This window comes from Astatotilapia calliptera, chromosome 20, assembly GCF_964374335.1.
Source record: "Astatotilapia calliptera chromosome 20, fAstCal68.1, whole genome shotgun sequence".
NCBI lineage: Eukaryota > Metazoa > Chordata > Actinopteri > Cichliformes > Cichlidae > Astatotilapia > Astatotilapia calliptera.
The window spans coordinates 13239549-13253055 of record NC_137441.1 but is presented as its reverse complement, the minus strand read 5'-3'; the positions used below and the strand labels follow the sequence as shown (position 1 = coordinate 13253055).

Genomic DNA, 13507 nt, shown 5'->3' with positions numbered 1-13507 from the left:
GTTAAAATCTGGATCAGTAGTTAAAGGCATTGGTTAAGGTTGATCGGAAGGAAATGTAATATGTTAGAGGTTGCACCATTGTTCTCCGTCAGCAGCAAGCTTATGATTTCTAAGAAGACAGTTAGCTCTAGAGGCCTATGAGGGCAGCAAGACTCAGTGGGCAGTTAATCAGACCAGCTCCATGCAGAATAATGCAGAACCATCTACAAGCTGGGGAAATGTGTTAAGCAGGTTTTGGCCCCATCATAGGACGCGAAAACAACTTTTTCTTGTGACCTACCACTCCTACAGCCCTGGTAACTTGCTGCTCTCTGGCACAGCATCTGTCTTCACACTCCTGGAGAGGTTCGTGGTCCCCAACAAGACTGCTAATCTGGAACTGACTCTTTAGGCTGCAGTCTCCATCACTCCCGGTTGGACTGAGAGCAGCTGAAGAGTACAGTGATGAGGCTTGGGCAGGTGTGGGGGGACAAGGGGCTGCTTTGCGACTGATTATATTAAAGAGGGACTGCTGCAGCTGTGAGAAATTGGAATAATCACTTGAAGCCTTCAGCAGTCCATAGCCAGGAGTGCTCATCATTCCACCAGGTGATGGGTGGTGTCTAAAGTCACATGGACATTGGTGCGTTGGCATGACAACAGAATGACAGTGGTGCCTCCAATCTTGTGACCTCAAATGAAGCATAGAAATACATGCCTGGCACGCAGAGCCCCTGTGCATCGCAATATGGTGGTTGTGATGAGAGGTCAGACTCAGAAGACTACTAAGGTCAGAGTGCCTTCGTTCAGTTGGCACAGGAAGTGATAATGTCTCTGATGGCGATCTGATGTTGATATCACTAAGTCGGCGGTGGTCAGTAGGTGAAGAGACGGGGGAGACTTTGATTACTGGCATAGCACTCTGTGGGGAAAACCCTCCATAAGACTCTGAGTGCAGCTCAGCAGAGCTGAGTTCTGACTGTTCTGGTACCGTTGGGTTGGGACTGACTGATCTCTTAGACTGAATGAGGGCATGCAGTCGAGCAATGTGGTTTGCCCTTTGAATGTCAATAACAGGGGCACTTCCCCTCCGGCCTTCAGCTCCCAATCGAGCCCTGAGCTCTGGGCTCAGCGTTGCCTCCCACACTTCACCCTGTTCGCAGTACTGGGGTCGATCTGTCAGAAAATGGCTACTGCTCGGGCACTGATTGAGGAACAACCCAAAAGCAAAACATATGTTACTCAAAATAAACAGGGCATAACAAAAAGAATATGATGATGTGGTGAGGACAAACAAACTTGTTCACAAAGACAAATGACTGTATGAAAAATACATGGGCAACTCTTAAATGTGTGAATAAAGCATGTGTGTGGGTGTTTGTGTGTTCAGTTTCAAGGTCAAGTGCGTGTTTGCTAGTTCTAAATAGTCTATGTTTTTAAATAAAACTGAATGCACATGGTCCACCAGGGTGTGTAAGCTCCTGATACAGACCTGCTGTGTTGCCATAGTAATAGGCTCGAGCAGGGACTGGTAGAGGACACTGTGCTGGCTGCTGTGGGAGTCCGAGTACACTGTGGAGCCCATGCCACTGTCAAGTGTGCTGTCTGCTGCAGAGACACATAAATCATCCACTCATAAAAAAGTCAAAGATTAGGCTTGTGCTTCGGGGTAGATGAGAACAGAATCTCTTACATGTTACTGAGGTGGCACTGGCTGTGAGGTTATGCAGCCTGTTGTACTGGTCTGCCTCTGGCTCTTCTGGTTCCAGCACAAGGGGCTGCCCTACATGTGGCACCCCAGCAGAGATGCCCTGAGATGGTGTCATCTGGGTGCTGTGTCCTCCTTCACCCTGATTCTCTGCAGCCGCTGCAGACACTGTGCGCTCTCGTCTCCATTTGATCAGTGCCACACGGTCCCTGATCGACTTTCCCACGGTCTTAGCATCACTCTCATGGAAGAAGCCAGACTCCACCTGACAGAGAAAAGGGAAGAGCATGACTTCCAGGATATTTTTAGCAGTGAGCCATGTGAGGGAAGAGAGGGTGCATATAAAAAGGGGAGTGCACGAGGCAAAAAGAAGGAGCAAGAAAAGGAAGGAAGAGAAAATCTATTTTAAGGGGATCAGAGCAGTGGGGAAACGTTTCCTTTGTCTGCTGCTTGGCTCACTCTTCACAACAGAACTGTCTGGTCTGTTACATCAAAACGTCCGTCTTTCGCTCCAGTGTTTACATGTGATGTACAAACAAATGCAAAAATGTTGTGCTATGTACTGCACTGTTTCGAAGGAAGTTTCATCAGGAAAATTTCTCCACGTTATTCTCGCTAAAGGTATGACATCTGCAGTTTTACTGTGTGCTACCCTTATTTTCCTCTCAAAGTCTGTCTTCGGCTGAAGAAAGGCTTACAATGACAATGTTTACATTCCCTACCTGAAGATAACCCAATACACTTTCTCCAATACCCCTATTAGGGCACTTTTTCTATGGTGTAAAAGAATGTTAGACAAGTGACAAAACAAGAGTTTGAGTAATGAAAATCATAGCTCCCACAATGAGAACTGTCCATTTTTTTCTGGATCTTGTTTTTATTGCTGGGCCTGTGGAAACCTTATCTGATTGTGTTCACTTGAGAAAACTATGTAAACAAAAAGAAAAGAATAGTACTATATTCCTGGAAGTTATCAATCTTAGCGATCTGCACTATATAAAACCAAACACTAGAAGACAATAAGCCTCTAAGAAATGCAAAGCATAAAAGTGTGGTGTCAAAAAAAATTAAACGACAAAGAAATAGAAACCATTTCTAGTACTCAACATTCAGATTTAACATTTCCATGTATGAAAAGAATTCTGTAATGTATAGCTAAAACCATTTACTCACCATTTCTTGTGCGACAACCTCAGGGACCTCCTTCTCCAGGTCAAATGTAAACTCAATGGCCCCACTCTCCTTGTATTTCCCTTTTAACTTCTTGGGGTCCTCCACCCACAGTTTGAGAGCTATTGAGGACTTTTTTCCATCATCCTCCTCAGCTAGCTCCACCCTCACACCTGTGTCCTCGGCAAAAAAAGCGTGATTCAACAGATCTTTGATCGTGTACCTGGAAGCAGAAAAAGAAAAGCTCTGACTCCAGTGGAAAGATGTTCAAGATACAGTAAAGTTAACAGTGACACAGAGCCATTCATGGTCACATATTACTTGTGCTTCCCAGATCACCAATCACTGAACCTAATCATGATTCATATAAATAAATAAACAAACAAAAAAAGCCACAAGAAACTAATTAAACGTTATTTGCCCCAATGTACACGAACTAATTATGTAACAGAATTGAAAGACACCCCGCAGATATGGATAGAAACTGCAGTGCTGCTGAGAGCCCAGCTGTCAGTGCCACAGCAATGAAACGGGGGAGGTGAGACAAGGCATGAAAGACGAGAGGGCACCTTGTGGGCCCTGTTGGCTGGACGCTGGACATCGCCGGGCACAGTCACTCACCGTTCCTCTTTCTTTTGGCAGATGCACTCTCCAATGATCTCCTTGATTTCAGGATCCATGACCTTGTTGTAGCTGGCTGGCTTTACTCCCTGAGCAAAGGGAAATATAAGCAAAACATTGTGGATATGTCATGAAAGGATGTCATGTTGATGAGAAAACATAACAAAAGAGAAAAAAAATGAACACATGAATGGAAATTTATTTTTTGTGATGCTCCACCCAAATCTTATCTACTAAGTATCACACACTCGCTCTCTGAAAAGAGAGCCGAAAGTACCACAGCAGTGGTCAGTTTGAATTCATGTCAGGTCCCACAAAGCATAAAAACATCCAAAGGAAGCCTCACAAAAACTCCGGCAGCATAGTAAATTTCTTAAAAGTACAGCTCAAAGCACAAAAACCAACTCGTTCTCATACAAAGGCTTTGAATGTTCCAATTTACACATGTTAGAGCAGCCAGATGTTGTTTTGTAAACTACTATTACAGTCAGTTGGTCTAAATTCGGCTGTTTTGACTGTGCAGACGGTCCTGAGTTGTCACAGCTGGTGTGGTTTAACAATATATTTGATGCCCAATAGATTTTGAGCAGTTCTTCTAAAAATGGATGAATTCTGTCTTTTCTTAACATAACACTTCTATTTAGTTTCTTACAGGTATAATCTACCCAGTTATTTTTTTAATTGTGCAGCCAGACTATATAAAACGTGTGATATAATTAACTGGAGAAAATAAAGTTTCTGCATCAAAATAAACTAGATGTAAAGTATATGCATATATCTGGATTAATATTCCACCAATTATTCAGCTGGATGTTGTATCTCTTCAGGGAGTACACACAATGTATAATGCTATTAGGGTTTCTCTTTGATCAGCCTTCTATTAACATCCCACTGTGGAAGGCACATTCATATGAATACAATGCAAAAAATAGCAACTATAGAGAGCTGCACTGATGCTCCCTAACCATTAATATAGGTTGAGAGATTTCTTTAACAGCTACTAACAGGTGAAAGAGTCTGTTTTTTTCAGCTCCAACCCTGCCAAGTTTTAAAAGTGAAAAAACAAAACAATCAGTATTCAAAGCACTATGCTTTGCTAGAAAAGGAAGATGTACAGAAATACAGCCTTTAGGCTTCATCCAGAAAACAAAAGAAACTTGGACCCCCTGAGTGACACCATATGGCTGATTAGACTCTTCAACCAAGAAATTCAACACTGAGGAATCATCTACCTGAAAATGGTGCTGATTTTGTACTCTGAGAAATTCTCTGGACTTATTATCTGAAATGGCAAAATAAACATCCCAACCTTGCTATGCCATGTTCACAAAGCATGACACTGAATTATTAATACATTAAAGAAGTCACTTTCTTGCTGAACATTTTAGAAACCAAGTTTTACAGAGAAAACTTGGTAAATGAATATATGGAAAAGTCTTAGTATATGAAACTATCAACTTCTTAATTTTAATAAACAGTGCATTTATCACCTTAAAGGTTTTGCATTTAATACTGGTGACAGTTGATGAGCAATTAGTTCAGCCTCTTTTTGCCTGTATATCATCTTTTATTCCAAGCATATAGTCATTATGGTTCATCATATTTCTATTAGGGCTACTTAACATTCATTCATTAATGTTTAAATACTGGACAGATCTCTAGGTTTCTGTTAAAATCCCTGAGTGTAAGCCCATTTTTGACAAGTCATTATCTTAATCTTAATTTAACATTAAATATTTAGAAGTTCAATTTGTATGCATAATTAGAGCTCTGAGAAATTTTGACCAAAGTATGTTTTCCATGAACAGGTGATTTTGGTGGAAACATATTAATGTAAATGTAAAACACCATGCTGTGTGACCAGTTCCAGTGTACTGCATAACTGTAGCATCCCTGGTTTGATTCCAGCTGAAGGTCTTTGTTGCATGCTATAAGCCCTCTCTGCCCCTCTCCCTCTCCTTCACAGTCAGGCATCCAAAATAAATGCAAGAATTAAAAAAATAATAATAATTGCACAGCATGACTCACACTGGTAACTTTGCGGTAGATTTGAGCAGCATTCTGACACTCAGAATAGGGATATTCAGAGGTGGCCATTTCTAGCATACACATGCCAAAGGCATAGACATCCACAGCCTCGTCATAGTGTTCCTCATACATCTCTGGGGCCATGAACTCTGGAGTGCCTGCAGGAGCAGATGGAGAGAACAAGAGAGCCCAGTTGACAAATGACTAATACTTCTTACTGTAAAAACCACAAATCTGTCAAGTCACATGTTAAAAGTCTCCTACCTATGACACTCTTAGCAAAAGAAGCTGCCTTGAGTGTTGCCAGACCTAAATCCCCTATCTTTACTGAACCTGTAGGTCCAGTAATAAAGATGTTGTCACATTTAAGATCTCTGTGGATGATGGGAGGCGTCCTGGTGTGGAGAAAGTGGAGGCCTTTAAGGATCTGTCTACACCAGCTCCTTAACACTTTGGGCTTCATTACCTTGAAACGCTTTAGATAGCTGCATGAAGGAAAGGGAAACCTATTAGACCATAATTAAATGAGCAGCAAATTAAAAACAACTGCCTACATCCATACTCACGTTTTTAGCGTTCCTGACGTCATGAGCTCTGTTACTAAAACAATGCACTTCTTTCCTTTAAGCGGTGACTCCCAGAAGTCGTAGAAACGGACAATGTTGGGATGCTGGAGGCCTTTCAACATTTCTGCTTCCTCTTTAAAGCGCTGACGTTCCATTTTAGAAAGCTTACGATCCTATAGGAAACAACAGATGAAGAAATGATGACTATCAAGCCCCTAAAAATAACTGTAAAACATATTTGCTTCACAAAAACTACCAGATGGAAGAGCATCCCATCATTCCTCCACATTTTAAATTCATGCTTCTAGTATGCTTTTGATAGTGGGAAATACGGAGTAGTTGAGGTGGAGGTTAGTGTCAGTCTCTGAGACATATACACATCTCTAATTAGACCATATGTGCGTCAAAGCACACACGTCACAAGTGTACGTGTGTGGGAACATTCAGATGAGTGTCTTTTTCAATCAGTAAGAACATTCTGCGAAATCTTTTGTTTGTAAATACATTTTTAGATGTAATATGATCAGATGTGACCTCTTACTTGCTAGCTTTGATTTGTCCAGGAACACTGAGGACGTGTAAAGAGAAAGAGGGGTGACAAAGCACAGCCGCTCCTGGGAGAATGAACCAAGGCATTAACATCGTCACACCCTCAAAATGCTATGGCTAAAGGTTATGTGTCATCGATCTCTGCCATCTTTCACTCGCTTTCTCACTCTCTCACCCTCTTAGTCCCCTCCCCCCACATCTGCAATCTATCTCCTTTTCTGCACCCCGACCACTCCCTTTTTCATCCCCGAGATCCCCCACAAACACAAAAAGCATCTTCTGTAGCTACTCTCTCACCATTTCTCAGTTCCTAGTCTGGCAGCACCATGCTGTATCTAGTGCAAGGTTGTGGTTTCTTTCCTGTGATTTTTTTTTTTTTTACTGCCACTACATCAACGACTTATATAACACACATACACACAGTGAGCTGTGTCTAGCAGCAAGACCCCACCCATCACAGAAACCGACGACACTGATGGTGGAATGCAGTGAAAACAACCTAGCGGGATTTAATCTATTCAATTATTCACCCAAAGTCAACTTCCTTCTTAGATGAAACTGCAATTAGAAAATGAGCATGAATAACCAGAAAAATTAACAACATTGTGATTCAATGTGTTGAGGAGTGGATTGATGTGATGGATAAGGCTTGCATGTATAAGAATGTGGCATGTCAGGTTTTTTTGTGTAAGTGTGTATGGTGGTGATGGTGGTGGTGAGGGGTGTGGGGATTTTCACTGCACTCTTCTGAAGTCCCATGAATAATTCAGTTCTGCAGAGAACTCTTTCTACTGAAGCAAGCTGAGCAATGAAAGGCTTGGGCTGGCTAAGTTGGGCTGGGTTATCCCCATGTGCTGTTTGTTGCACAGGAGCACCACATGGTCTGAAGCTTACCTGAAACATAGGTCTAAAAAAGAGCAACAAAGAGGAATGAGGAAGACTGCTTAAAGCTTGAGTGCTGCAGCTTTCTTTCCTTTAGGCAATTCCCCCCCTCCTCTCCCCAGATTACTTCCTTTACTGCTCCCTTGCTTTCTTGATCTCATCTTTCAGGAAACCTGCTGCTTTTTTCAAATAAGCCCCAATTCAGAGTGTTCCCCAAGCTCCAGTCACACTCCCCGCATCACCCCCTACATTTGCACCCTCACTTGTCTTTCCCTCTTAGCAGACACTGGGGTTTCTGCATAATTCAGAAGCCACATGCAGGCTGAGAGGCGTGGTTCACTGCGTCGAGAGTTATGTGCACTTATATGCTTTTGCGCACTGAGAGAATGGAAGAATGTCACTTTGAAAATCAATTTCCTCATAGCTACTGTGAGGTCTTTAACAAGTGTGACTCATTACGGTACATTTGCTGCACTACAAACAGACCATTTATTGTTTGTGTGCATGTATGTGCATGTAATCTTATCACACCTGTGCTTCATAGCAGAGCAGGTAACTGCTTGAGTGAGGTCAAACACACAAACTGAAAGCTACAGCAGGCAGCAAGGGCAGAAAAATAGATAGTGACATTATCAGGAAGGAATCTTTAAACCTGTTCTCTACAATGCTGCCATCCACTATATCTGTATGCTCACCTCTGTTAATTCCACAGCTCGGCTAGCTCATACAGCGACACAGAATATCAGAATGAGAAAGCAAACCACTGGGTTTTTTGGTGTTGGAAGAATCAAGTAATGGATTAAAATATTAGATCCAGGAACTCTGCAAGCTTATCATAGTATATAAATGCAGTGTCAAAATCATATTCTTGACCTAATGTCACATTAAGTAGGAATAGCATACTCCTATTGTGAAGGGATTGCCATCAGTCCAGCTACTTTACCTGAGGATTTAAGGATAATTATAACAAAGCTGTAAGAGTTACACTTCCTAATGAAAGGAGCTTACTGATTGTATATAAAGGGCTTTAGCCTTCTCCCTGAAGGCTACTGACATAATCAGACATACTTACATTTTTTTGTGGATCATGACATGAACATTCCCTTCGTCTGGATTTAAATTACACCGATGCAACGAATGCTACCCAAAATTACAGTATGTACTAGCATCAGGTATGACTCCAATTGTACCATTTTACATGATCCCAGATCTCACTACATGAAAAATTAATCCCCCATCTCTGATAAAAGATTCAATTCACAATCCATCTGAAAGCATAGAACAATGCTAAGGTTGTGAAGTGGCACATGGACTGAGTGGCTAATGAGTGGCTGCTGACAAATGTAGTTCACACACAGCTCCGTTCTGTCTGAAGAAATCTTATGACTGTAATTTTTTATAGACACCAATTCGTCTATTTTAGTTTGTCACAGTTTCCCCCAATGAGACAAAGTCTACAAGTTCTTACCTAATATACAAATATCTGAACTTACTGAACCAGTGAGATCCGCATCCTAGAGGATAAATGTATTAGGAGAGAAACAGGTTTATGCATTAGTCCTGATTATGCCAGCCAAATTACAAATTGTCTGGCTGTTTCTTTGCCACTACAACTTAGCGTTCCTAATTACTATTTCTGCTTTACCTAATTAACTTGGCCTCATCTTGATCCTTTGTTAACAAGGAGCAGATTAGCAACACTGGGACTCCATAGCCACAGTGTTATTGGGATTTGTATTCAAACAACTTGTCAACAAATTGTAATATAAAAAAGGACAGCAGAACTCATATGGGGCGATCGTGGCTCAAGAGTTAGGAGTTCGCCTTGTAATCGGAAGGTTGCCGGTTCGAGCCCCGGCTCGGACAGTCTCGGTCGTTGTGTCCTTGGGCAAGACACTTCACCCGTTGCCTACTGGTGGTGGTCAGAGGGCCCGGTGGCGCCAGTGTCCGGCAGCCTCGCCTCTGTCAGTGCGCCCCAGGGTGGCTGTGGCTACAATGTAGCTTGCCGTGAATGTGTGTGTGAATAAGATAAGATAACCTTTATTAGTCCCACACGTGGGAAATTTGTTTTGGGTGGATGACTGGATATGTAAAGCGCTTTGGGGTCCTTAGGGACTAGTAAAAGCGCTATATAAATACAGGCCATTTACCATTTTACTGTCACATGTTTTTGTCAATAAATGAAGATAAAGAAATATTTTACATGAATATAAGTTATTTGTAAAATCCAGTAAAACTTGACTAGCATGCATACCCCAATATGCAGAAATCCCACAGCAAATAGGCCTTAGTATAGAATTTAAATGCCGCATTGAAAAGCTCAGGTTCAGTCTCGCTCACAATGATAATGTGACGCATTAACAATCAATACAGGTCATATTCCTTTAACCATAGCTACAGAACTACCTCCTTACTGCCATATCTTATTCAGTTCATGCAGACATTTCAACAAAAAATGTTTGGACTCAAGGGAAACAAACCCTGGTTGCCAGGCTGAGGCGGTATGATAATTTACTTGGAAACCCTTTCCACCCATCCTTAATAACAGATGACTACTGCAGTGCTTCCGATGCTGTAACAAAAGCTGGTGCAGGGTGAGCCATGAGCCAGCAGACTGCCCGCAGCTGAATTGTGTCCCATCAGTCATGACTGCAGGAGGCTTTGACCGGCAGCTGTGCCAGCTACCATTATCCCTGTATTCATTGTTATACACCTGCCATACAACCATGGTAAACCCAGGCAGAGTAAAATGGCATACCCGGCATTCAGGGTGGCCCAGTATAATGTTTTGAATAAGAAAAGGCTGGTGAAATATCTGAAAAGCATTCTGAAAGAGACAAATGTATGCTTCACCTAGCCTTGGGAGGGAGGAGTCAAAGAGGCAGAACAACATTCAAGATGAGAAGCCACTCCGATACTGTGGCAGAAAACAACAATCAGACTATGCCCAAATGATTACTTTGCTGTTTGGGCATCAAAAGTGTGAGCTAAGAAAACAGAAGGGGAGAGACAAGCAGAAACTATGCAAAATAAAAGCATCACAGACACACTGAGAACAGAAGAAAAACAGAACATAAGATACTAAATGAAATAAATGAATTGGGTGCTGATCATATTAAGAGCACTTGTGATTGTTGCGTGGATGTTTATGTGTATGAGTGTGACTAGCTGATTGTGACCAGCAGTTAGCCAAAGCAGATTAAAGCATAGAAACCTCCTATAAAGCTTTTTTCTGTGAAAACGCGTAGGCTGAAAAGGAAGTGGTTTTTTTGGACACAAAGAAAAACATTTTACTAATACTCACTTATCTACTCAAGAGACCAACAGTTGTGTATGAAAATAGTTGAATGATTTTCAACATTACCAATGTCTAAGAAATCAAATACACATAAATATTGGGGTATATTCTTCATTACGACAGTCTTGAAAGTGATGCCTATTTTACAATTTAACAAAGTTGAGATCACTAGAAACAGACGGCTTAACAAAAAGAATCATCCGGTTGCAAAAGTCTATATTTTTTTTAAAGCAATGGACATAGAAGTTTGCAGTAAATTTTAAATACCTGGCTTAATATAAAATTTTATATACAGAACTTTCAAAATTCACAAGTGGTTAATGTGCCCCTCTCCAGTTGCACGAAATCAGATGTGATATATATATATATATATATATATATATATATATATATATATATATATATATATATATATATATATATATATATATATATATATATATATATAAAATATTCCATATGTAATCGTGTATATATACAGATAGATATAATTACATTATTTATTATTAGATTTAAGCCAAGTAGATGTTATTTCATTCATTTCTAATCTGCTTTAACTGGTAACATTTTTAGCAGCATTAGCCTGTGTGTCCAGCCAATCCAACCCAAGGTACGACAGCTGGTGGTGACACTTTCAATACACTGACCCCAAACACTGATACTTAACGGTAACACGGTCACTCAGACCCATTGTAAAAACCATGGAGGAGCTGACAGAGTGGCTACAAATAGCTGCAGTGCTATGATACACCGGGTGGCAAATTTTACCCATCTGCTCTGAACTTCAGACAAATTCACAAATGTGTTCAGTGTCCATGTAAATGACTAAAGCCTACTGTAGCCAGTGTGGACCGGTGCAAGCCAGAAAGTGAGAGTGCGGAGGGTGGACAGGCTTCCACATGTCCTGCATCGTACAGACCACTGATGATGAGGGTTGGCACTGAGATAAGGACAAGAGCAATGATTTGTCGAGTAGAGCTGCCCTGATTTGAACTGGGTGGCCTGGCTAAACTCCCTGGTTTGACAATTTTAGAATCTGCTGCAGTGTTTGGAGCCACAGAGCCACTTAGACAGCCTTTATTCGGCATAATACCCTGAGCCAGACTAAACAAGTAAAATACCAGGAAGAAGGATTCCTACATTGTTTAATCAAAGAATTAGAAACTTCTTATAGCAAAGACAACAATCACATATTCAGTTTATCAGCACATTTAAAGATTTATAAATGAAATAAGCTCCCAGCATAAATGTTAATAGCAGTTTACAGTAATAGTAACTTAAGATGGAAGTGCTACAGTGAGCCCATTTGTTTTTTAGTCATTACATAAACAGCTTAGTAACGCAGAGGCCAACTAGAGTGAAGTAACCCTTGTCTTCATACCACAAAGCCTAAGCAGGAGGCCTTAACAGGATACAGAGGTGCTCCAGGTTTGTTCATACAAATAACCTTCTTGAATTCCAAAAGGGATTACTAGTCCTAATGAGCTGTTGTGACACTTTCTATTGTTGGGGGGGAGGAAAGAGAGCGGTCAAAGGCCATTTAGCTAAATGTCCTAACGTAAGGTGCTGCTCTGAAAGCTGCTTAGAGAATCCCTGTACGAAATGTTAAGGCAATACTACAGCGGAGGTACTAGCACAGCAAGTCAGATACAATATATATAGACCACAAGATAAAAACTGTGAAGACTGCAGCATAGCAACGTGTGTCAGCTTTAATAAAAGTCTAGCCAATGTGGCATTTAAGTCAAAACAAGGCTGCATACAAGAGGTCTGATAGCCACCCCTGTAACTGATAGACCGTTTTAGGCAAACCCTAATGTGTAGCTTCCATTACTGGTCAATTAACTAATTAATCAGTTGAAAATTGCTCTGCAGCTCCCTGATAAACAAATTTGAGTCTGCTTCGAACAGTTATAACATCAGTGCATGTTTCAGTGTGGGATATTTTATAAGATCAATAAAAAAAAAGAGGTATGGACCACAATATTGAACTGCAATGTGCTGAACAATACCGCAAACCTAAGGCTTTAAATCGACAAAATATCACATCTCACAGGAATTATAACTGATATGATTCTGGTTTTCTTAATTTTATCCACCTGTGTATAATGTAGCATTTTATAGTAAAAATATTAAAAATACTGCAACTGTCTCTTTAACCAAATGTTTGCTTAAATCACAGTAAAGAAGTTTTCCCAATTTTTTTAATCTAACTGAAAACATTCAAAACATTGTGTATGTCTGTGTATGTATGTGCTCCCCATTATCCCTCCTAAACATTAAGATAAAAAATTATTTATTCCTTTGCAGCTTTTCCTTTCAGACGATGTGGGACAAAGACCATGAATAAACCAACATACAAGGTGAGAGTTTTTGGGTAAGCATCATTTTACCAGTTAAGACATGCTGTGGATTTACAATTCTTTCTAAAGCCGTTTCATCAATAGAGTACATACACTTCAGGCCTAGGCTATGTTCATAATGATAAGTGATGGTTACTAGATCCAATTATGTTGCAACTTGAACCATAGAGTGACCAGCACACTGATTCAGCCATACAGCAAACACATTCAGATGCTCTCAAATGAATGGAAATGACTTAAATGAAAACAACACCAACAACAAAAAGACTGTACAAGAGACAACTATCACACCTGCAGCATGCAACTATACCACACGTCACACCAGTAGGCATATCTGTCTTTG

General features: G+C 40.8%; 1 protein-coding gene across 4 annotated transcripts in view; it reads right to left on the bottom strand.

Moving 5' to 3' along the window:
- Positions 1–13507, bottom strand: part of LOC145423351 (serine/threonine-protein kinase WNK2) — a 44336-nt gene that overhangs the window by 20882 nt on the left and 9947 nt on the right. For all 4 annotated transcript variants that reach the window (XM_080295688.1, XM_080295690.1, XM_080295691.1 and 1 more), the window contains exons 3-10: positions 6073–6245; positions 5771–5991; positions 5507–5664; positions 3479–3567; positions 2861–3080; positions 1673–1952; positions 1472–1587; positions 281–1183 (exon numbers count right to left, since the gene is read on the bottom strand). In XM_080295688.1, the coding sequence (XP_080151814.1) occupies positions 281–1183; positions 1472–1587; positions 1673–1952; positions 2861–3080; positions 3479–3567; positions 5507–5664; positions 5771–5991; positions 6073–6245 (2160 nt within the window). The remainder of the gene's footprint in view (positions 1–280; positions 1184–1471; positions 1588–1672; positions 1953–2860; positions 3081–3478; positions 3568–5506; positions 5665–5770; positions 5992–6072; positions 6246–13507) is intronic.